Source organism: Schistocerca nitens, chromosome 12 (assembly GCF_023898315.1).
Source record: "Schistocerca nitens isolate TAMUIC-IGC-003100 chromosome 12, iqSchNite1.1, whole genome shotgun sequence".
Classification (NCBI taxonomy): Eukaryota; Metazoa; Arthropoda; class Insecta; order Orthoptera; family Acrididae; genus Schistocerca; species Schistocerca nitens.
The window spans coordinates 108,224,361-108,251,017 of NC_064625.1; the positions used below are offsets into that span (position 1 = coordinate 108,224,361).

General features: G+C 46.2%; 1 protein-coding gene across 3 annotated transcripts in view; it reads right to left on the reverse strand.

Annotated features, from left to right (window-relative positions):
* Nucleotides 1-26,657, reverse strand: part of LOC126215038 (multiple epidermal growth factor-like domains protein 11) — a 111,701-nt gene that overhangs the window by 57,963 nt on the left and 27,081 nt on the right. For all 3 annotated transcript variants that reach the window (XM_049941675.1, XM_049941676.1, XM_049941674.1), the window contains exon 2: nucleotides 4,214-4,340. In XM_049941675.1, coding sequence (XP_049797632.1) covers nucleotides 4,214-4,340 — 127 coding nt within the window. The remainder of the gene's footprint in view (nucleotides 1-4,213; nucleotides 4,341-26,657) is intronic.

The following is a 26,657-nucleotide window of genomic DNA, read 5'->3' on the forward strand; positions in this document are numbered from 1 at the left end:
GAAATACAGCGCGCACTTCAGTGACAGAAGCTTTTAATAATTTCCACAACTAAACTCTATCTTGGAATCTGGCAGGAAACCCAAAGATATTCTGGCCACACGTAAAGCACACCAGTGGCAACACGTAATCAACACCTTCACTGTGCGATAACGACGGTGAAGCCACTGATGACAGTTTCACTAAAGCAGAGTTATTAAACACGGTTTTCCGAAACACCTTCACCAAAGTAGACGAAGTAAATATTCCAATCAAGAACAACTGCCACGATGAGAAACATAGAAGTAGATATCCTTAAATCAATAAAGCCAAGGCCTCCGGTCCAGATTGTATACGAGTCACGTTCCTCTCAGAGTACGCTGATGCAATGGCTCCATATTTAGCAATTATATACAAACGCTCGCTCCTAGAAAGATCCGTAGCTAAAGACTGGAAAAATGCTTAGTCACACCAAAACCCAAATAGGAGTAATCCGTTGAATTACAGGCCCAGGGTTCTGGAACATATACTGTATTCGAACATTGTCAAGTACCTCGAAAAAAATGATTTGTTGACACATAGTCAGCACGGATTCAGAGAATATCGTTCTTGCGAAACACAGCTAGCTGTTTATACCCATGAAGTAATAAGTGCTATCGATAGGGGTGCCAAATTGATTCCATATTTTTAGTTATCCAGAAGGCTTTCGACACCGTTCCTCACAAGCAATCTTTAACCAAACTGCGTGCCTACGGAATACCACCTCCGCTGTGCGACTGGATGCGAGATTTCCTGTCAGAAAGGTCATAGTTTCGTAGTAATAGACGGAAGGTCATCGAGTAAAACAGAAGTAATATCCGGTGTTCCCCAATGAAGTGTTATAGGCCCTCTATTGTTCCTGATCTATATTAACGACATAGGCGACAATCTGAGTAACCGTCTTAGATTGTTTGCACATTATGCTGTCATTTACCGTCTTTTAAACTCATCAGATGACGAAAACGAATCTCAAAATGATACGATATCTATGTCTTGCGAAAAGTGGCAATTGACCTGGAATAGCCAGTCAGTCTGGCCGAGCGGTTCAGTCCGGAACCGCGATACTGCTACGGTCGCAGGTTCGAATCCTGCCTCGGGCATGGATGTGTGTGATGTCCGTGGGTTAGTTAGGTTTAAGTAGTTCTAGGGGACTGATGGCCTCTGTGCTCAGAGCCATTTGAACCATCTTTTTACGCCTCGCCTAGGCACGTCAAAACAGACATTTGACTGTCGATGTCCGGAAACATGTTGCCTGGGCGGACGATTCTCGTTTCAAATTGTATGGACCTCGCCATGGACGTTGGGAGTGAAGTTGCCCATCGTGCAGCCTATTGCGCACAGTTTGAGTCATAACACTACGTCCTGTGGTTGCACGGAAAGCATTGTTCCACATGGTGGCGTTGCTGTCAAGGTTCCTCCGAGACTTAATCCGTAGGTAGCGGTCATCCACCGCAGTAGTAGCCCTTGATCGGCCTGAGCGAGGCATATCATAGACAGTTCACATCTATCTGTATGTCCTCCATGCCCTAAAAACATCGCTTTGGTTCACTCCGTGACGCCTGGACACTTCCCTTTTTGAAAGTCCTTCTTGGCACACAGTAACAATGCGGACGCGATCTAAATGCGGTATTCACTGTTTAGGCATGGTTGAACTACAGACAACACGAGCCGTGTGATATGTCTGCGTATGCAGAAGAAACTAACGATCAAAGTCAGAAAACAATTTATTGGACTGTTCAATTAACCAAAACAAATTCTCCAAGTATAACATCAACACAAAACAGTGATCCGTCTTCGAATCACAACTACATACAAGAATAATACAGAAAACAACTGAAATAATTTCCTACTAGGCTCCGCCAGAGACTTCTCCGATGTACCAAGCCCAATCCAGAGATCAGCGAGAAGATCCAAGCCGGGCTGCCGGGGCGGCAGCTATCCAAGTCTGCTGGCGGTCGATGAACTGCCCATGTGCGGCCGAGCGCCGGCCTTTATAGCGTTTCGGCGGACGAGTACTTCGGAACTATTTTCCATCACGTGGTTTGACGTGTGAAAATAGTTCCGGGATCTGCAGCGACCTCTTCCTTATGTTTATGTGGGTTGGTAGTGGCCCCTGGTGGTCGCTGGTGTCTTTGCCGTGGTGTTGTTGCTGTGGCCGTTCATCAATATTGCCTGTCGGTTGTGTAGTGCTTCGGTGTGCCTGCGAGGCGGGCAACCCGCGGCTGCAAGCTGTCAGTTTGGTTGCTGATCCTCTAGGTGCCGTGATGTCTGGCGGAGAAGGCCACAGCACCGTGTACTTCCTTCCTGGTGGAATGACTGGAAGTGATCGGCTGTCGGACCCCTCCGTCAAAGAGGCGCTGCTCATGGATGGTTGTTTACATCTTTGGGGGGGTTTAGTGACATCTCTGAACAGTGAAAGGGACTGTGTCTGTGATACAATATCAACAGTCAACGTCTATTTTCAGGGATTCTGGAAACTGGGGTGATGCAAAACACTTTTTGAAGTGTGTAAACCTAAACGAAACGAGTCTGGTCTAATTCTTTTAATTAAATTACAGTCAGATAAAGATAGATAACTTATAGTAAGATATTGATAATACGAGGGCAGTTCAATAAGTAATGCAACACATTCTTTTTCTCGGCCAATTTTGGTTGAAAAAACCGGAAATTTCTTGTGGAATATTTTCAAACATTCCCGCTTCGTCTCGTATAGTTTCATTGACTTCCAACAGGTGGCAGCGTGGTACGGAGCTGTTAAAATGGCGTCTGTAACGGATGTGCGTTGCAAACAACGGGCAGTGATCGAGTTTCTTTAGGCGGAAAACCAGGGCATCTCAGATATTCATAGGCGCTTGCAGAATGTCTACGGTGATCGGGCAGTGGACAAAAGCACGGTGAGTCGTTGGGCAAAGCGTGTGTCATCATCGCCGCAAGGTCAAGCAAGACTGTCTGATCTCCCGCGTGCGGGCCGGCCGTGCACAGCTGTGACTCCTGCAATGGCGGAGCGTGCGAACACACTCGTTCGAGATGATCGACGGATCACCATCAAACAACTCAGTGCTCAACTTGACATCTCTGTTGGTAGTGCTGTCACAATTGTTCACCAGTTGGGATATTCAAAGGTTTGTTCCCGCTGGGTCCCTCGTTGTCTAACCGAACACCATAAAGAGCAAAGGAGAACCACATGTGCGGAATTGCTTGCTCGTCATGTGGCTGAGGGTGACAATTTCTTGTCAAAGATTGTTACAGGCGATCAAACATGGGTTCATCACTTCGAACCTGAAACAAAACGGCAATCAATGGAGTGGCGCCACACCCACTCCCCTACCAAGAAAAAGTTTAAAGCCATACCCTCAGCCGGTAAAGTCATGGTTACAGTCTTCTGGGACGCTGAAGGGGTTATTCTGTTCGATGTCCTTCCCCACGGTCAAACGATCAACTCTGAAGTGTATTGTGCTACTCTTCAGAAATTGAAGAAACGACTTCAGCGTGTTCGTAGGCACAAAAATCAGAACGAACTTCTCCTTCTTCATGACAACGCAAGACCTCACACAAGTCTTTGCACCCGAGAGTAGCTCACAAAACTTCAGTGAACTGTTCTTCCTCATGCACCCTACAGCCCCGATCTCGCACCGTCGGATTTCCATACGTTTGGCCCAATGAAGGACGCAATCCGTGGGACGCACTACGCGGATGATGAAGGTATTGATGCAGTACGACGTTGGCTCCGACATCGACCAGTGGAATGGTACCGTGCAGGCATACAGGCCCTCATTTCAAGGTGGCGTAAGGCCGTAGCATTGAATGGAGATTACGTTGAAAAATAGTGTTGTGTAGCTAAAAGATTGGGGAATAACCTGGTGTATTTCAATGCTGAATAAAACAACCCCTGTTTCAGAAAAAAAATGTGTTGCATTACTTACTGACCTGCCCTCGTAATTCTTTTAATTAAATTACAGTCAGCTAAAGATAGATAACTTATAGTAAGATATTGATAATAAATCACTATGCAACATTTATTTTGACCACCGTACGTGATTCACCTACATGTGGGCGTCGTTGAGCTTTGTACAAACCTATCGAAGTGCAATATACTATCGGTTACGTTGCAGCTGGCATACCTGTTGGGTAAACTTGGACCCATCACGTACGATGGTCGACTGTGCAGTGATGCCGATAACAGGCGAGTCTACTCACCGCGTAGCGCGTGTAGGAGTACGTGCGGTAGCCGTACTTCGTGCACGACCCGAACACCCACCAGCACTTCTCGTAGTACACGTACGTGCGTCCTGAGTAGCCGGTGTACGTGTAGGGCACTTCTCGCCTGCAACAGAAAAGGAATGTTACCAGGTCACCTGCTCTTGTTCCGCTTAATGATTCCAGTGTAAGACTGCAGCACTATACAAGGTGGTCCATTGATAGTAACCGGGCCATATATCTCACGAAACTGGCGTCAAACGAAAAAACTGCAAAGAACGAAACTCGTCTAGCTTGAAGGGGGAAACCAGATGGCGCTATGGTTGGCCCGCTAGATGATGCTGCCATAGGTCAAACGGATATCAACTGCGTTTTTTTAAACAGCAGCCCCCATTTTTTTATTACATATTCGTGTAGTACGTAAAGAAACATGAATGTCTTAATTGGACCACTTTTTTCGGATTGTGACAGATGGCGCTGTGATAGTCACAAACATATGGCTCACAATTTTAGACGAAAAGTTGGTAACAGGAAGGTTTTTAAATTAAAATAACGTAGGTACGTTTGAACATTTTATTTCGGTTGTTCCAATGTGATACATGTACCTTCGTGAACTTATCATTTCTGAGAACGTATGCTCTTACAGCGTGATTACCTGTAAATACGACATTATTGTAATAAATGCTCAAAATGATGTCCTTCAACCTCAATGCATTTGGCAATATATGTAATGACATTCCTCTCAACAGCGAGTAGTTCGCCTTCCGTAATGTTCGCACATACATTGACAATGCGCTGAAGCAAGTTGTCAAGCCATGTCGGTGGATCACGATAGCAAATATCCTTCAACTTTCACCACACAAAGAAATCCGGGGACGTCAGATCCGGCGAATGTGCGTGTCACGGTATGGTGATTCGACGACCAATCCACCTGTCATGAAATATGCCATTCAATACCGCTTCAACCGCACGCGAGCTATGTACCGGACATACATCATGTCGGAAGTACCTCGCCATTCTGCCATGCAGTGAAACATCTTGTAGTAACATCGGTAGAACATTAAGTAGGAAATCAGCATACATTGCACCATTTCGATTGCCATCGATAAGATGGGGGCCAATTATCCTTCCTCCCATAATGCCGCACCATCAATTAATCCGCCAAGGTCGCTGATGTTCCACTAGTGCGTATTATGCCGGTTTACGTTACCGCTGTTGGTGAATGACGCTTCGTCGCTAAATAGAACCCGTGCAAAAAATCTGTCATCGTCCCGTAATTTCTCTTGTGCCCAGTGGCAGAACTGTACATGACGTTCAAAGTCGTCGCCATGCAATTCCTGGTGCATAGAAATATGGTACGGGTGCAACCGTTGTTGATGTAGCATTCTCAACACCGACGTTTTTGAGATTCCCCATTCTCGCGCAATTTGTCTGCTACTGATGTGCGGATTAGCCGCGACAGCAGCTATATCACCTATTTGCGCATCGTCATTTGTTGCAGGTCGTGGTTGACGTTTCACATGTGGCTGAACACTTCCTGTGTCCTCAAATAAGGTAACTATCCGGCGAACAGTCCGGACACTTGAATGAAGTCGTCCAGGATACCAAGCAGCATACATAGCACACGCCCGTTGGGCATTTTGATCACAATAGCCATACATCAACACGATACCGATCTTTTGGGTAATTGGTAAATGGTCCATTTTAACAGGGGTAATGTATGACGAAGCAAATGCCGTCCGCACTGACGGAATGTTACGTGATACCACGAACTTATACGTTTGTGACTATTACAGCGCCATCTATCACAAAGCGAAGGAAGTGGTCCAAATACACATTCATATTTCTTTACGCACTACACGAATATGTAATAAAAATGGGGTTCCTGTTAAAAAAAAACGCCGTTGATATCCGTTTGACCTATCTCAGCGCCATCTAACGGGCCGACCATAGCGCCATCTGGTTTCCCCCTTCAAGCTAGACAAGTTTTGTTCTTTGCAGTTGATTCGTTTGACGCTTATTTCGTGAGATATTTGCCCCGGTCACTATCAATGAACCACCCTGTATACTGGGCGGTTATAATTAAACTTTCCCTATTTAACACATTATAACACGTAAAGTCATTACTGTACGAGCATCATACCAGGTAGTATTTATGTCAAGGACCTTGGGAAGAGAAGTAATGCAGAATAAATTCAATTGAAACACTTTTACTGTGCTGCTACGGTACATCATAGCATTAAATACCGGTACCATTACTGCTACAAGAGATGCTCAATATGGAACCCATCAATGTCCAGAAGAGTCAAAGCGCAGGACTGCATTGTATACAGGAGAACGAATCATGTCTGTATATATGCTGCCTACCTCTGTCGATATGCAGCGCTTCAGCACATGTGAGAAAGTTTACCTGGAAAAACCCTGTTTTTCACCTGTGATCAGGTGATCGTGTCGGCCAAGCATTTGGAATCGATCGGCTAATAATTCGATTATTTCCAAATATACACTCCTGGAAATTGAAATAAGAACACCGTGAATTCATTGTCCCAGGAAGGGGAAACTTTATTGACACATTCCTGGGGTCAGATACATCACATGATCACACTGACAGAACCACAGGCACATAGACACAGGCAACAGAGCATGCACAATGTCGGCACTAGTACAGTGTATATCCACCTTTCGCAGCAATGCAGGCTGCTATTCTCCCATGGAGACGATCGTAGAGATGCTGGATGTAGTCCTGTGGAACGGCGCTTGCCATGCCATTTCCACCTGGCGTCTCAGTTGGACCAGCGTTCGTGCTGGACGTGCAGACCGCGTGAGACGACGCTTCATCCAGTCCCAAACATGCTCAATGGGAGACAGATCCGGAGATCTTGCTGGCCAGGGTAGTTGACTTACACCTTCTAGAGCACGTTGGGTGGCACGGGATACATGCGGACGTGCATTGTCCTGTTGGAACAGCAAGTTCCCTTGCCGGTCTAGGAATGGTAGAACGATGGGTTCGATGACGGTTTGGACGTACCGTGCACCATTCAGTGTCCCCTCGACAATCACCAGTGGTGTACGGCCAGTGTAGGAGATCGCTCCCCACACCATGATGCCGGGTGTTGGCCCTGTGTGCCTCGGTCGTATGCAGTCCTGATTGTGGCGCTCACCTGCACGGCGCCAAACACGCATACGACCATCATTGGCACCAAGGCAGAAGCGACTCTCATCGCTGAAGACGACACGTCTCCATTCGTCCCTCCATTCACGCCTGTCGCGACACCACTGGAGGCGGGCTGCACGATGTTGGGGCGTGAGCGGAAGACGGCCTAACGGTGTGCGGGACCGTAGCCCAGCTTCATGGAGACGGTTGCGAATGGTCCTCGCCGATACCCCAGGAGCAACAGTGTCCCTAATTTGCTGGGAAGTGGCGGTGCGGTCCCCTACGGCACTGCGTAGGATCCTACGGTCTTGGCGTGCATCCGTGCGTCGCTGCGGTCCGGTCCCAGGTCGACGGGCACGTGCACCTTCCGCCGACCACTGGCGACAACATCGATGTACTGTGGAGACCTCACGCCCCACGTGTTGAGCAATTCGGCGGTACGTCCACCCGGCCTCCCGCATGCCCACTATACGCCCTCGCTCAAAGTCCGTCAACTGCACATACGGTTCACGTCCACGCTGTCGCGGCATGCTACCAGTGTTAAAGACTGCGATGGAGCTCCGTATGCCACTGCAAACTGGCTGACACTGACGGCGGCGGTGCACAAATGCTGCGCAGCTAGCGCCATTCGACGGCCAACACCGCGGTTCCTGGTGTGTCCGCTGTGCCGTGCGTGTGATCATTGCTTGTACAGCCCTCTCGCAGTGTCCGGAGCAAGTATGGTGGGTCTGACACACCGGTGTCAATGTGTTCTTTTTTCCATTTCCAGGAGTGTATTTCGAGAGGCAGGTGAACTTCACGAGTGACGTACAATGGGGCTCCAGCTTTCATGAAACTGTCGATGCTGACGGTGTTTAGTTTGCGGGGCTCAAAACTGCGCGGATATCAGCGCCTGTATAAATTCCCAACATTTGCTCAGTCCAATCGCGCCATTTTCATGAAATATGATGAAATGATGAGGACAGCTCAAACACCCAGTCATCTCGAGTCATGTGAGAATCCCTGAACCTGCCGGGAATCGAACCCGGGACCCCGTGCTCGGTAAACGAGAACGCGACCGCGAGACCACGAGCTGCGGACATCCAATTCGATGCGTCTCTCTCCTGTAGGGCACATATGACATGCTGGCGAAGCATGTCGCAGTAACTCTGGCCAGTCACACTGCAAGTCTTTGGTCATTGAGCGGCAACCTGAGCAAAAACGAATAGGCCAATGATGAACGGAAGCGTGAAGGCACACCGTACAGTGACACGTTCACCATACCGAGGAATTTCATGCACAGTGACTGGAGGTGAAGACCCCCCACACTCAGAAATTATGTGTGTTTACCTCACCCGTCAGAGAACAATTAGCTTCGTCTGACCATAAGATGGTCCAGGGCTAGCCCTGGTAAGTTTGAATCATTTCGAGAAACTAGCGAAGCCAACACGTCGTTGTGCGTCCTGTGGTGAAAGATGCTGAACGATATGGATCTTGTAAGGATACCATTTGAGAGTGGTTCGAAGCACCTTCCGTACAGTGTGTGTGGGGCGGCGGGTAGAATTAATTGTTTAACTGTTGCATAAAAGTTTGTAGAATGTAGAAGCACTGCATTTCCCGGCCGATTAACCATATGTGCGGCGGCGGGTGCAATTATTGTTGTTAAATGTTCCTATTATTTAGAATGTTATTTATGCTGTCTTTCGCCGTTCTCAACACTGGCTCTCTTACTACAATATTGACAACCAGAAAGTGATTAGTAAAACGTGAAGCCTGTAATTAGAATTCCTAGTGCCCACTTCATCTGAGAATACACTTATAGTTACAGCTTATAGCTCTGAGGAATTTAGGAGATTGTCCGGGATTTATAATCAAAAACGGTCGTGAAAGAAAACTCTCTCTATATTCTGAAAATCACAGATAAAACAAAGAATCCACACAATCTAACTAACAGAGCAGTTCAGTGTCTAATGCGCTGATGCAACTATAACTGTCCAAATTAAATGTTTGAATGAATGCTCGCCATAATTTGATGATAATGTTCATCAAACGCCACGCTAAATAATGGTAGAATGTTTGTCCCGCGGCGGGACGTGAAAATACGACAATACGCAAACTGAAGATCGATAATTAAAGTCAACCCAGAATTAACACTTCACTCGCAAATGATTTCATGGTTACGCGTATCTCGAGTAACTTAATATGGCATCCGAGGCTGTTTGTAGCAATGATACCGACGCGACGCGTCTCCCGACACAGATGACGTGCTATTCAGCGTCTGGAGAGAACTGGGGCCTTTTTTCCTCGCGCAGCGTTCTTATATATAAAGCCGCGGTGCGGACGGCTAAGGGAACGCCTGATCAAATCGGCTCTCCCGACTAGCCGCTGGGCTAGTAATGCACCACTTTAAGTTACCTAATAAATCATAGCTTCTCTTGCTGATGGCCGATGAAGCTCTTAATTTAAATGTGCATTCAGCACGCAGGTAAGTATTGATAATAAAATTTTGACGTGGCGAAGTTAAATATTTTGGGCGAGAGAACTGATTTAATTACATTGCACGCAGTAGACGAGCTCTGAACTGGCCCTTTGGAGATACGCTATCGCTATAGTTTTATAGGTATTAAAATGAAACTTCTCACATCCTTATGGTGATAGCGGATCTCCATTCTACTTAAATATAAACATCCTAGCATTTATTAGCCTACTTAATCTATCTTGCTTCCTTAAGTTTTAAGACGAAAACCAGAAAATCATGAATTTCCACTAAAATTTTAATTTGTGAAATCCAAAATACTGTTTTTATTAAATTATTATGAAAGATGAATCTAAATATAAAATTTTAACTTTCTAGCTCTTTTCTGTTGCGCCAATGATTTTTACAGAAAAACGTCCAAATTTCGAAAATGGCTAAAGTTATCGAACTGATATTCAACACATGTTGTTTTAGTATTACTCCTGACATGCTAGAAATGTTTTAGGTTATTTGCTTGATTTTTAAAGTATTGCGCAACATTTATGACGTCAGAGCTAGTTACAGCGGACTGGCTGGCACACAATGGAAAGACTGATGTGAATTTACTATGGCGTGAGTAGGCTGCTTCCCTACAAGTGGACCACGGGATGATCAACTGTCGTGACACAGCAAGCGCATTGCCTGACGATCGGGAATTGCGCTTAGCGTTGTCAGCCATAGCAACAACGATTTCATCAACCACCTGTGGTGCGACCGGTCGTCGGCCTCTTCCCAAAGTGATTCCCAGTTTTCCAGTTGATTCGAACTACTGCATCACGCTCAGCACAGGAAGTGGAGAAAGAAGACCCTTCCGTAATCCTTTCAGTCGGTGATGTCCTTGAACTGCAGCTGCTGCATTACTGTTTTGATAATAGAGCTTCACCAGTAGTACTCTGCTCCTCTAGTCCGAGCTCGTGTTGACACGCCAACAAGTGTACTGCGACTGGTCAGGCTGTGAGACTATGAATCACGATGACTGATCACGGCACCTGGTAGCCATGGTTGGAACTGGACGGTGGCTCTGTGACGCATGGAAGTCATGCTCCCCATACTCTGGACGTTAATGCTACCACTTTGCTACTGGTAAAGCAATTAGATTGCGTGTTGTAACGTGTTAAATAGGGATATGGCTCTGAGCACTATGGGACTTAACATCTGTGGTCATCAGTCCCCTAGAACTTAGAACTACTTAAACCTAACTAACCTAAGGACAGCACACAACACCCAGCCATCACGAGGCAGAGAAAATCCCTGACCCCGCCGGGAATCGAACCCGGGAACCCGGGCGTGGTTTAAATAGGGATAGTTTGATTATAACCATCCAGTACATCTACACCAGTACACCGTAAGTTACCACGCATATACATAAATAATCTGCAAGCTACTGTAAAGTGTGTGGAATAAATTCATAATCAAGTCGTAACGGCTAACGACAAACTTTTTGAACCCAGCCAAAAATGCATATCAGATTATTCCATTTTTTCCTTCTTCACGAAACACAGAACAGTGCTGCTGATTGGGGATGTCGAATTAAACACCTTTCAGCGGTCTAGGTTACAAACTTATTTTATTTGGCTACCAGTTCCAGAGTATTACTACTCCATCTTCAGGCCCCTGACCGACGTGTAGGAAGATTCTGCCTCGGTTCTGATCAAAACAGAGGCCAGAAATAGTAGTATTAGTAGATTTTTGCTATAGCGATCACTTCAAACATTATCTGCCGCTGAAACTGACAGCCAAATAAAAGAAGTTTGGAAACCACACTATGTGATCAAAAGAATCCGGACACCCCCAAAACATATGTTTTTCATATTAGGTGCATTGCGCTACCACCTACTAGCAGGTAATCCATATCAGTGACCTCAGTAGTCATTAGACGTCGTGAGAGAGCAGAATAGGACGCTCCGCGGAACTCACGGACTTCGAACGTGGTCAGGTGATTGGGTGTCACTTCTGTCATACGTCTGTACTCGAGATTTCCACAGTCCTAAACATCCCTAGGTCCACTGCTTCCGATGTGATAGTGAAGCGGAATCGTGAAGGGACACGTACACCACAAACGCGTACAGGCCAACAGCGTCTGTTGACTGGCAGAGACCGCCGACAGTTGAAGAGCGTCGTAACGTGTAATAGGCAGATGTCTACCCAGACCAACACACAGGAATTGCAAACTGCATCAGGATATACTGCAAGTACTATCAAAGTTAGGCGGGAGGTGATAAAACATTGATTTCATGGTCGAGCGCCTGGTCATAAGCCAAACTTCACGCCAGTAAATGCCAAACGACGCCTTGCATGGTGTAGGGAGCGTAAACATTGGACATTTAAGCAGTGGAAAAAGTGTAGAGTGACGGTACACAGTGTGGCGATCCGATGGCAGGGTGTGGGTATGACGAATGCCCGCTGAACGTCATCTGCCAGCATGTGTAGTGCCAACAGTAAAATTCGGAGGCGGTGGTGTTATGATTTGGTCGTGTTTTTCATGCAGGGGGCTTGCACCCCTTGATGTTTTTCGTGACACCATCACAGCACAGGCCTACACTGATGTTTTAAGCACCTTCTTGGTTCTCACTGTTGAAGAGCCATTTGGGGATGGCGCTTGCATCTTTCAACACGATCGGCCACCTGTTCATAATGCTCGGCCTGTGGTGGAGTGGTTACACGACAGTAACATCCCTGTAATGGACTGGCCTACACAGAGTACTGACCTGAATCCTATAGAACAACTTTGGGATGTTTTGGAACGCCGACTTCATACCAGGCATCACCGACCGACATCGGTACCTCTCCTCGGTGCAGCACACCGCCAAGAATGGGCTGCCATTCCCAAAGAAACCTTCTAGCGCCTTCAAAAATGGTTCAAATGGCTCTGAGCACTATGCGACTTAACTTCTGAGGTAATCAATCGCCTAGAACTTAGAACTAATTAAACCTAACGAACCTAAGGACATCACACACATCCATGCCCGAGGCAGGATTCGAACCTGCGACCGGAACGGTCGCTCGACTCCAGACTGTAGCGCCTAGAACTGCACGGCCACTGCGGCCGGCTCCCAGCGCCTGATTGAACGTATATCTCCGACAGTGGAAGCTTTCGTCAAGACGAAGGGGTGGACCAATAGCATTACTTGATGGAGGGTGCCGCCAACTTTTAAGTCATTTTCAGCCAGGTGTCCGGATACTTTTGATCACATAGGGTAGATGGCTGAAAGGTGTTTAATTTGACATTCTGTATGGAACAGTCGAGTCCCGCAACCATCTCTAAAAATACTGCTGATTGTTCGCTGAATCCATTGACACGTTACAATTCTTTCAAAATTGTATTTTAGGATTCGTGTAAGAAATTCATGTTTGAAATGTTGAAATCAGGGGACTACTTCACCCTATAGTTCGTCACCACGAACTGGGGGTTTATGACAAATGAAGACCGTAGGTTTCAAGGCATACCAACACAGTTGTCTAATTCCAGAATTTCATCACATATGAACAAAGGAAACTGATGTGTAATACTCGGATTCAGTTAGATGACTGTTTTGAAATACAACATTTATTCAAGAAACACAAGAATGGAAATAGATGTAATACGCTGAATCATAGACCCATATAACTGACATTGATTCACAGTAGTATTTAGTAGCGTATATTCTGTTAGAACATTATGAAAGAGCCGACGACTGGCGGTGGTAAGTTCCTATCGGACCAAAGTGCTGAGGTCATCAGCTTCTAGGCTTACTCACTACTTAAGCTAACTTACGCTAAGGACACCACATACACCGATGCCCAAGGGATGACTCCAACCTCTTATGGTGGCAGTCGAGCGAACCATAGCAAGGCGCCGAAGACCGCGCAGGTACCCCGCGTGGCTGCTGCAGCGTGTATGCAAAGTTAAGCGACTCCGATGCGGGTATGTAAGCACCGACCAGTAGGCAAACCATCAGTGTGGCATTCGTGTCTTTCCGACTTGCGTTAGGTAAATGCGGAAACGCCACATATGGCAATGTTATTTGAAATTAGTAAAAAGCGACCAACGTGCTGTTATTCTACCTTTGGCTGCCAAAGAATGGCAGCATGTCTGCGGAAGACAAGCGCTGTGGAATACTGCGCTAAGTCCCGTGCTGCTTCGTGAATGCTCATGTCCCCCATGGTGCAAATGTCGTAACGCAGAAGTCAGAGCCAACTGAAGTGCGAGACATTAGACGACTTGCCCTATAGTCCTGATCCCTCTCCATACTATTATCACGCCTTCGGTCCCTTGAAAAAGGGCGTTGAAGGGTTGCCCATTCGTGTCAGTCGAGGTTGCGTTGCAGGGTGATACGGACTTGTTTACGCAACAAGGCACGACGTTCTACAAAATTGATATCTTCAACCTTGAGCGTCGATGAAATAATGAGTGATTGACATACCGGTGCTGGAGTGTACGGCCTGCGAAGTGAAAGTTTTCGATCGCACTTCATACACACATACACGGTGAGTCAGCAGCCACTGCTTATTGGCTTTATGCAACCTGCAATGCCTTCAAACAATAGGTGTGAGATTTTCACATTCTTTTGGTCGCAAGGTGTCTGAAGACGAGTTTACTACGTTCGAAACTAGGCGTGATGCCCCGGACGTTAACCGCATGTTTTCTTATAATAAACGAACTACCTACCTTACCAGTAGGCATGCAGTCAACTCTTTCATCTTACGAGTACTTAGCGCCGAGATCTCATTTTTCTTGCACATAACTTGGCGATTATTTTCACTCTCTGCTCCACACAAGGTAGAAATAATAGGTCTGCTCCCTGAATGTGAATGTATACTGTTTTATAGTATCCGCACACTGTTTCACATAAAAAAAGACTGTATCGCGTATGTGCAATAAATACACTCCTGGAAATGGAAAAAAGAACACATTGACACCGGTGTGTCAAACCCACCATACTTGCTCCGGACACTGCGAGAGGGCTGTACAAGCAATGATCACACGCACGGCACTGCGGACACACCAGGAACCGCGGTGTTGGCCGTCGAATGGCGCTAGCTGCGCAGCATTTGTGCACCGCCGCCGTCAGTGTCAGCCAGTTTGCCGTGGCATACGGAGCTCCATCGCAGTCTGTAACACTGGTAGCATGCCGTGACAGCATGGACGTGAACCGTATGTGCAGTTGACGGACTTTGAGCGAGGGTGTATAGTGGGCATGCGGGAGGCCGGGTGGACGTACCGCCGAATTGCTCAACACGTGGGGCGTGAGGTCTCCACAGTACATCGATGTTGTCGCCAGTGGTCGGCGGAAGGTGCACGTGCCCGTCGACCTGGGACCGGACCGCAGCGACGCACGGATGCACGCCAAGACCGTAGGATCCTACGCAGTGCCGTAGGGGACCGCACCGCCACTTCCCAGCAAATTAGGAACACTGTTGCTCCTGGGGTATCGGCGAGGACCATTCGCAACCGTCTCCATGAAGCTGGGCTACGGTCCCGCACACCGTTAGGCCGTCTTCCGCTCACGCCCCAACATCGTGCAGCCCGCCTCCAGTGGTGTCGCGACAGGCGTGAATGGAGGGACGAATGGAGACGTGTCGTCTTCAGCGATGAGAGTCGCTTCTGCCTTGGTGCCAATGATGGTCGTATGCGTGTTTGGCGCCGTGCAGGTGAGCGCCACAATCAGAACTGCATACGACCGAGGCACACAGGGCCAACACCCGGCATCGTGGTGTGGGGAGCGATCTCCTACACTGGCCGTACACCACTGGTGATCGTCGAGGGGACACTGAATAGTGCACGGTACATCCAAACCGTCATCGAACCCATCGTTCTACCATTCCTAGACCGGCAAGGGAACTTGCTGTTCCAACAGGACAATGCACGTCCGCATGTATCCCGTGCCACCCAACGTGCTCTAGAAGGTGTAAGTCAACTACCCTGGCCAGCAAGATCTCCGGATGTGTCCCCCATTGAGCATGTTTGGGACTGGATGAAGCGTCGTCTCACGCGGTCTGCACGTCCAGCACGAACGCTGGTCCAACTGAGGCGCCAGGTGGAAATGGCATGGCAAGCCGTTCCACAGGACTACATCCAGCATCTCTACGATCGTCTCCATGGGAGAATAGCAGCCTGCATTGCTGCGAAAGGTGGATATACACTGTACTAGTGCCGACATTGTGCATGCTCTGTTGCCTGTGTCTATGTGCCTGTGGTTCTGTCAGTGTGATCATGTGATGTATCTGACCCCAGGAATGTGTCAATAAAGTTTCCCCTTCCTGGGACAATGAATTCACGGTGTTCTTATTTCAATTTCCAGGAGTGTAGAATTTCCATGGTTTCTCGAAAGAGTTTGCCTTAGCAATAGTTCCCATCATCCAGTTCTGACGAATATTTTCGTGAGGTTTTCCTTCGTTGTAAGACAATTTCAGTAACGGGGAACCTCCTGGCAAACATTTCCTGTTGGCAGTTACACTCCATCTTAGTGTCATATTGTCAGGTATTTGGCTGAGACGTCGCTGAGTCCACATTTGTCTTTACTCTTAGAGACATATTTACCCAGAGAATGAAGACAGTATTTCACAGACTGGTTACACCGATTATACATAACAACCACAGTTCGCGGAAGTTTGTGTTTGATAATGAAACGGTTCGTGTAGAGAACAAAGAGCCGCATCCGAACACAGGTTAGTCAGATTCATTTGTGTGTTTGCGTGCGGTTTTTAATGGAACGCGTAGCATGGTTCACCTGTTGATTATGCAACCAACAAAACACCGTTGTGCAGCTGGAGCGATGGTAGGCTTCGTTAGTAGCGTATAGTGCTAAGAGAGAGAACCTGATATCAAACGTTTAACACAGAAAGTTAAGTATTGAAGTAAGAAATTGTTTATACATCTTGAGACAGTGTAACTCATGTCGCACAAACCGTAACTATATTCATCCAGTACTTGAGTGAGAGCAGTCAGTGACTTCTAACAACCTTTAAACCTTTAGGAAACTTTTTCTCGCTCACGCGCTCCGCTAAATGAAGAAAGAAGATACGTCCATCGCATACTGCATTTTCATCGTTCATTCAGTGAGACTTCAGCTATAGGCAGGAGGTTTTAATTTATTACTTGGTTACTACGAGTTCTATCTGCAGCACATTTAGCAGAAGGTATTCACATTTACCGCTGAATGTTCCAGCAAAATTAAGTCTTTATACCACTCAGAGTTCAGGAGATCTGAAGCCATACACATTGAGAGGCGTGGAAAACCAGCTTCCAGCTTCAAACGGAGCACAAATGACCCACTCATCCTATGTTTAATAATGAGAGCACCTAGCTACTCCCGACAACCCTTAAACATAATTTCAAACCTTAGCTCTTCCTCACTTAGATGCTTATCGTCAAATATTTAACCCATTAACTACTGTGTAATGTAAATGTGTGAAAGGATTTTATACATCGTGATATACCGGTTGCCGCGCATTTTTCAATGGTTCGTGTCGATAACAGACCTGCGTTCCAACACTGTAGGGCAACGTACTGCCTTGAAATGAACGGGCGGCAATAGTTACCCTGCTGCGTCTGCAACCCACCAAACACGATTGTGCGGCTGCTTGCTTACAGAACCTTGGTAGGCGTAGACTAGTAGGGGCCAACAAAACTCGGTGTATCGAAATATGGGATCGCTTGCTGGAAACTAGCAGAAAAAATAGGGTTTTAATGATCACCCAACGATTCTAAAACAGACCACTTAAGATGTAACCTCTACACTAGGCCTGCAGTCGTTTATAAAGAAAATGCACGTTTCTATATTAAAAACGACTTTCCTTGTGATCAGCGCTGTAATTGCTTGTTTGGCCGACAACCATGACAGTTCGTAATTAAAAAGCGTGCCAGGGGAGAAAACTAATTTTCCTCTCATTTTCTAGAGGTTTCTTTTCTTTCATTTTTACTCCATTTCAGTACTGACTGAAAATAGCACCCCATGCATATTCCGCAGAGTCACGTTTGTTTTACGTTAATACTCTAACGAAATTTAATTAAATTCGTATTATATGTCTGTAAACATTGCTCACCATATAAGATTTAGCGGAAAGAAAATTGAGACTTTTCAACGTAATTTCGCGCAAAGTGTTAGACACACACACACACACACACACACACACACACACACAGAGAGAGAGAGAGAGAGAGAGAGAGAGAGAGAGAGCAGTAAAATTATTGTTTTAAACTTGAGATTCCACGACTCAAATGGAGGCTGTTCGTCAGGAAATGAGAAAGAAACATAGGCTTTAATGATTTACGACGAAAATTTCATTGCAGGCTGTTACTGCCACCAAAGATAGAATTGTTTACTGGGTTTATTACAAGTATAGTATGCATAATTATAACAAATCCAATACACATTTAAATAAATAATACGTGTGCAAGTTCGAGGGTTATTCGGAAAGTAATGTACGATCGGTCGCGAAATGGAAAATACAATGAAAATCTGGTGAAGCTTTGAACAGACGTGTTGGTCACATTGTCTAGTACGCCCGTCTAGTCGCTCTTTTCAGTTCTGAGCTCACTGTGAGAACGTAAAGATGGCTAGAAATTAGCGTCCTCCGCCAAGTATGAAGGCCTGGCGAAAGATTTCGCCTGAAGCTATGCAATCCACACACAATAACTGTCATGCGCTTTGTTCTACACGACAATTCTCGGCTGCACTCTGCAGGGGCAATGAAGATGCTCCTGCAGCGTTTTCGATGGGAAGTGTTTGATCACCCACAATACAGCCCGTAATTGGCTATCCGTGAGGTTCATCTCTGCTCAAATGAACCGCTGGCTATGTAGACAGTATTTTGACACAAACAATGAGCTGCAGTCCATTGTCGAGAAGCACTGGCGGCTATCTTCTATAACGAGGGAATTGAAAAGTTGGTACAACGTTACGACAGATGTCGAAGTCTGAGCGGCGGCTATGTGGAGAAGTAGCTGGAAGGTGTAACTAATCATTGTAAATAAAATAGGTTTGATTTTCACTGTAGTTTCCATTTTGCGGCCTATCGTTCCATACTTTCCGTATAGCCCTCGTATTTACACTTCATAAATATTAAACGGCCCAAAGTAAACACGAATGTCGGAAGAAACAAACCACTGGAGCTCCTCTTTGGATGCATCGTGTAGCTGCGGACTCTTGATGGTCCCCACTCACTCATTCACGATGGGGCTCATTCATCTACTTCTACATCCAAATGGCTACTCTGCAATTCACCCTTAAGTGCCTGTCAGAGGGTTCATCGAACCATTTTCATACTACTTCTGCACCATTCCACTCTCGAATGGCGCGTGGAAAAAAGGAACACCTAAATCTTTCCGTTCGAGCTCTGATTTCTCTTATTTTATTATGATGATCATTTCTCCCTGCGTAGATGACTGTCAACAAAATTGTCTGAATGTCGCCTCAATCACACGTACTGTAAGTGCAAAAGCCCCCTTTCTGCATGTTGTATTTGCACATGCCCTCTACAGTCCGGTATCTGTTAAGATGGACCCACCTGAGAGCCTGGAACATTGATAGTTGGGTTGTCAACAACTCCGAGGTTCCGGTTCTCACATTTCCACTGAGCGTCGCCGTTGAATACAGTGGAGAGCATTGTGACTAGTCTTCCATTTTTCTGATCTCCTGGATTTGAGACGTTTCGTAGACAGCGAGAGTTAATCTTTCCTGAGAGGAATTGCTTAACTTTTAGAAGCCTGCTGACAAAGGTTGTACACAGTCATCTTTCGAAGAAGATGAGCTGGACAGGTGTTTGACAGTACTGGTAGCCAGCATGTAGGTATAGATATGACTGTGCCGAAAATGCCGGCCGGAGTGGCCGAGCGGTTCTAGGCGCTAAAGTCCGGAACCGCGCGACCGCTACGTCGCAGGTTCGTATCCTGCCTCGGGCATGGATGTGTGTGTCGTCCTTAGGTTAGTTAGGTTTAAGTAGTTCTAAGTTCTAGGGGACTGATGACCTCAGACGTTAAGTCCCATAGTGCTCAGAGCCATTTGAACTATTTTTTGTGCCGCTAATAGTTATAATAGCTGCATTCAAATGAACATTCAGCTTTCTTCGTACGAGCGATTCAGTGCCGAACTGGTGCGCAGAGACTACCAGCGCAAGGCAGGCACCACGGACAAGTATTTGGTCCCCATGTGGTACCTGCCAAGTGATTATGATACGTCATTGTACTGTATAATGTGACACCAAGCTAGTTTGGCTTATCCTTGTACTAAGCTATGCAAGGTGGTACACACTGTGGGGTGATCTATGCTGATGCTGTAAGATGACAGAGGTAGCAAAGACACGTCTCTGTTTTAGAAATATTAAGTCTGAGTCGCCATGTCTGAAAATATTCATAAAGTTTAGGGAGACTGTTTGTTAGGTGTTCTTCAGGTTCCAAAAGATCTTCACCCTGATGTGAAATTGCAAGGTGATCAGCATATTGGAATTTGTGGCAGATTTGCTGCGTACAGATCAAATAACATCAGAGCCTAGCATTGAGCCTTGAGGCAAACCATCATTGAGTATATGCCATTTGATCATCTTTTCACCTTTATGTACTTTTAATTGCAGATTATTCAACATTTTGCTTAAGAGGTACTGATTTCAGAAATTTCAATATTACGCCCTGTTGCCACAACCTGTCATAAGCTGCTGTCAGGTCAACAAGAAGCACCCCGCACTTGAGTTTCTTCTGGTAGCCAATTTCTGTGTGAGTAGTCAATGAGAGCTCTTATTCACAGCACGTATGAGGTCTAAATTGGGCTTGTTCAGATACTAGCACAAAATTAATTTGCTCTTGTATTCGGTGTAGTGTCATTCTTTCCAAGCGTTTAGAAATACGGCTAAGCAGAGATAATGGGCGAACGTGCTCTGCAGATGTCCTTCTTTCCATGGCTTTTCGATAAAAAGAATGTGGCGGCACTACTGTATGGGATAGGAGAAAACAGTTTTGGTACAATATTAGTTAGAGCACAAGTTACAGCCAGGCACGGACCTGTTTACAGTGAGTTACGATAACCAGCAGTTGTGAAGTAAAATGGAGGCCACAGGGATGTACAGGGTGTTTCAAAAATGACCGGTATATTTGAAACGGCAATAAAAACTAAACGAGCAGCGATAGAAATACACCGTTTGTTGCAATATGCTTGGGACAACAGTACATTTTCAGGCAGACAAACTTTCGAAATTACAGTAGTTACAATTGTCAACAACAGATGGCGCTGCGATCTGGGAAACTCTATAGTACGGTATTTTCCACATATCCACCATGCGTAGCAATAATATGGCGTAGTCTCTGAATGAAATTACCCGAAACCTTTGACAACGTGTCTGGCGGAATGGCTTCACATGCAGATGAGATGTACTGCTTCAGCTGTTCAATTGTTTCTGGATTCTGGCGGTACACCTGGTCTTTCAAGTGTCTCCACAGAAAGAAGTCACAGGGGTTCATGTCTGACGAATAGGGAGGCCAATCCACGCCGCCTCCTGTATGTTTTGGATAGCCCAAAGCAATCACACGATCATCGAAATATTCATTCAGGAAATGAAAGACGTCGGCCGTGCGATGTGGCCGGGCACCATCTTGCATAAACCACGAGGTGTTCGCAGTGTCGTCTAAGGCAGTTTGTACCGCCACAAATTCACGAAGAATGTCCAGATAGCGTGATGCAGTAATCGTTTCGGATCTGAAAAATGGGCCAATGATTCCTTTGGAAGAAATGGCGGCCCAGACCAGTACTTTTTGAGGATGCAGGGACGAAGGGACTGCAACATGGGGCTTTTCGGCTCCCCATATGCGCCAGTTCTGTTTATTGACGAAGCCGTCCAGGTAAAAATAAGCTTCGTCAGTAAACCAAATGCTGCCCACATGCATATCGCTGTCATCAATCCTGTGCACTATATCGTTAGCGAATGTCTCTCGTGCAGCAATGGTAGCGGCGCTGAGGGGTTGCCGCGTTTGAATTTTGTATGGATAGAGGTGTAAACTCTGGCGCATGAGACGATTCGTGGACGTTGGCGGCATTTGGACCGCAGCTGCAACACGGCGAACGGAAACCCGAGGCCGCTGTTGGATCACCTGCTGCACTAGCCGCGCGTTGCCCTCTGTGGTTGCCGTACGCGGTCGCCCTACCTTTCCAGCACGTTCATCCGTCACGTTCCCAGTCCGTTGAAATTTTTCAAACAGATCCTTTATTGTATCGCTTTTCTGTCCTTTGCTTACATTAAACCTCCGTTGAAAACTTCGTCTTGTTGCAACAACACTGTGTTCTAGGCGGTGGAATTCCAACACCAGAAAAATCCTCTGTTCTAAGGAATAAACCATGTTGTCCACAGCACACTTGCACGTTGTGAACAGCACACGCTTACAGCAGAAAGACGACGTACAGAATGGCGCACCCACAGACTGCGTTGTCGTCTATATCTTTCACATCACTTGCAGCGCCATCTGTTGTTGAAAATTGTAACTACTGTAATTTCGAAAGTTTTTCCGCCTGAAAATGTACTGTTGTCCCAAGCATATTGCAACAAACGGTATATTTCTATCGCTGCTCGTTTAGTTTGTATTGACGTTTCAAATATACCGGTCATTTTTGAAACACCCTGTAGAACCGCCTGAAAAAGTACACGCAGCGGTTTGCATGGCGCAAGTCACAGGCAGAAGGGGCCCACTAGCCAACCTATATGCTATGAGTACGTGGCGCGTTTAGCAAAAGAGAGGTGCACAGCCGCATATAACTAGGTGCCAGTTCACTAACAAAGCATTCAAGTGTGGCAGTTCTCCTGGATGGCGGGGCGTGTCACACCACCTGCTACCCACAGGCTGGTTCGACCCTCTGAGGTCAATGTGGGGTCGGCAGCCCTCCAGCGGTGGGCCACGCCACGGCTCGGTACTGCGGGCAGACTTGTTGGCTCCCATCACACGCCGGAGGCATACCGAGGCGACGGCCGCAGATTCGGACGTCGGGTCGCAGGCGCTTGTTGTCGCCTGCGATCTGAATCACGACGGCGAAGAAGCATGCAGTGGCCCGCCTGCGGCTCCCTGCGAATGGCACTGAGGTGACAGGGGCGAAGAACGCTGAGTCAACTGTCAGCACTTCCTGATGTCGTGGCCGTACAAGGCCGACTCAGTGCACGGGTCGCTGAGGCAGCCATTCCACGATAAGCCGTTTCGCAGTCAATGAAGTGGTGTCCTCAGCACTGCGGGACCCAGTGACGCAGACCGAGGGGAATGCGGCACTGTAGTAGGAAACAATAAATCACTTGGAAAGCTGGGCCAAGTCTTGTACCAAGTCTTGGTATTGGTGTTACAATAAATTTAGATCCCTAAAATTTTTCTTGTAATGTTTTTGAGGGAAGAATTTCGTTAAAAGGGCAAACTATCCACATTCGCGTTTTAAGCCCACTTTGCACCAAAAATTAAGGGTAGAGCCCTTCTACTCCTGCAGATTATCTACATTTACTGGGTGAAAAAATTCGTTATACGACTGTACGCGAAAAAGGCTGATTCATTGATCGTAAATAGGTAAAAAGCCTTACACATTCGAGCTGAAGGTTGTTCAGGACTAGTTTTTGAGTATTTTGGTGTAACAGACGAGCTTCCTTAAGTGGTTACTCGCAGAGTAATAATGTAGTTGTCAGTTATTCGATCTGTTGCCTTAGTTACCTTCGTCTCTGTAGAAAATCCCTTCGTAGCAGTGGAAATGTCTGTAATACGCACCAAAATTACAGTATGAAACGCATGGCAATGGAAAGACCCTCAGCCAGATATAAATAAAGGTGAGAGTGCTGTACCTGGAGGACAGTGACTCTAGCAACACGTCATGTTTCACATATTGTGTTTCAATCTAGTGACTGATTTCAGAAGCACATCAAGGAATGTGCTCTAGAGAATTGTTATAAGCAGTTTCAGGCATTTCCGACTGTTTTTCTCTTTTTTTACGAGACATAAGGTAGTTTTTGCGCTGAATTTGATAATAACACTGGCTGAAAAAATCTCATCCTCAACAAGAAGCTATCCGAAATAACTAAAAGTTGGTAGGATGTATCTACATCTAAAATGTTACGTCCCTCAGATTTCATGCCAGTCGCAAATCGTGTTTCTTTCAATACGCGTTGTAATGGTCGTGAGTGTTAGTTACTTTGAAGACTAGGCGTGGTTAGCTGATGTTAGTCAAGACTACCTTTAAGGCCACGAGGAGGCCATTTTCAACGCCTCACTGAGTTTGAACGAGGTCGTGCAATAGGGCTACGATAAAGGTGGATGTTCCTTCTGCGATATTGCAGGAAGACTTAGGAGGAATGTAGGCGTTGTACATGACTGTTGGCAGTGGTGATCACGAGAATGTACGGTCGCAAGAGGACTGGGCCCGGACGGCCACGTGGCACTACCGAGAGAGAAGACCATCGTGTACGGAGTATGGCTCTGGCGCATTGTGCTGCATCTACAGCAGAAATCTGAGCACCAGTTGGCACCACTGTGACACAGCGGACTGTTACAAATTGCTTACTCGAAGGACAGCGCCGAGATAGACCCCTGTAGCGTGCGTTCCACTGATCCCAAACCAATGTGAGTTTCGACTTCAGTGTTGTCAGGCGAGAGCTTATTTGAGGGCAGGGTGGAGGCCTGTTTTCTTTTGCGATGGAGGCTGATTCTGCCTCGGCGCCAGTGATGGCCGCGTGTTGGTTAGCAGAAGGCCAGTTGAGAACCTGCAACCCACCTGTCTTTATCCTAGACACACTGGACTGGACGGTTCGCGGTTCGATTCCGTGTGACTGTAGGAGCACTCTCGTGGTTATACCATGCACCCTGCGTGCATATTACTACATCAGTTAGGTGATGCGACCTGTTGCGGTAAACAGCATTCCAGGGGGTGTTTTCCAACAGGATAACGCTCAACCACATACCGCTCTTGTAGCCCAGTAAGCTCGACAGAGTTTCAACATGTTGCTTTGCCCTGCTCGATCACCAGATTTGTCTTCAGTGGAGCACGTTTGGGACATCATCAATGATAACTCAAGAGTTATCCACAACCAGCGGTTATTAATGTTCCAGAGATATCTGATTACGCAGGACAAAGCGGATCATGTTATGGAAGTGGGCCAACGTCAGTTACTGTTGTGTTGTATTGTATTGTATGTTAACTGGGGACCTAGAAACGACAGAGAGGCTCTGTGCCCGCCGCAGCCGCAGTGGTCCACAATCCCACGACGACTACCGCAGTCCACTTCACCCCTCCGCAGTCCACTTCACCCCTCCACCGCCCCACACCGAACCCACGGTTATTGTGCGGTTCGGCCCCCAGGGAACGTCTCACCCCAGACGAGTGTAACCCCTATGCTTCTGTGGTAGAGTAATGGTGGTGTACGCGTACGTGGAGAACTTGTTTGAGCAGCAATCGCCGACATAGTGTAACTGAGGCGGAATAAGGGGAACCAGCCCGCATTCGCAGAGGCAGATGGAAAACCGCCTAAAAACCATCCACAGACTGCCCGGTTCACCTGACCTCGACACAAATCCGCCGGGCGGATTTGTGCCGGGGACCAGGCGCTCCTTCCCGCCCGGAAAGCCGTGCGTTAGACCGCACGTCCAACCGGGCGGGCTCAATTACTGTTAGTTATACAAAACACGCACAACTATATTCCTGAAACCAAGGCTCAGTTTTCGCTTTAAAACAACAAAGATCAATTCACGGCAGAGGGCCCAAGTAAGTTCTCCAGAATAAGTATAAATGATTGCCTTTAAAACACCAGGATTTACAGTAACGGGTGAAGGCCTTACTTAAGGGGCTCCGGAACGCCCTATACTTGCAATGTTAAAATAACGCTTATAAATTATATCTTTCGTCACAAAGTATTTGAGGTAGGAAGTTGAACTTTTTACAGATTATTTATTGGAATATGGGCTACAACTTAACACAGGGATTTTACAAAATTTTAGTTCAGTTATTAAAGATGATTTTTTTTTCAATTGTAATGAACATTCACAACATTTTTTTGCAATTTTTTATTTATATATTCAAAAATATACAGTTTTTTGGAAAAAGGCTGTGTTAAATTATGCAGAAGGTACTGTGTAACATTTACTGAAAGTTTGAAACAAATATGTTTGGAAGATCCTTAGAAAACATGTAATTAGTATGAGAAAATAAAAGTTTTGGGAATCGAGCGACAAAGATTGGATTAACTTTTTAGTGCATTCAGGTCCATAGGATGGATTATCTTCATCCTCTGCAAACTCCTCCTCCAGCTTCCTCTTGTTCCTCCTCCTTGTATTTCTAGACTCTTTACAGCCCTGTCTGCAGCCCGAAGGCATTCCTTGTCTAAAGCAAGCATCGCTCGTACCATGTTAGAACCTATCTTCATTCCCATATTTCCAAATACCTTTGGCTTTCCAACATTGCTCCTTTTCTTAAAAGCCTTCAGAGGATTTCTAATAACTTTACTTTTACTCATTATTATACTTCAACAAAACAGAGACTCAAGAAACAGAATTAATTACGAATATTTTCGAGATAACGACAGAGTAAATAAACATGAAATAATCGAAAATCACACCAGCGATATATATTGAACCATCACAGGTTAGCCACAACACATACTTTATGTCACATCACTAAAATGTACCTGATGAACACGGACGTTAATAATAACACCATTTGACAGCAGTTTAACAGCGCCACAGTTGGTCACGCCCATGTAGAACACATTTCAAAAAAAATTTAAAAATAGTTGTAGTCTTCGGAATCGAATAAATTATATATCTACTAAAAGGTAATAGTCTGCAGATTCAGAAAACGCAAAAAAGTAAAAATTGA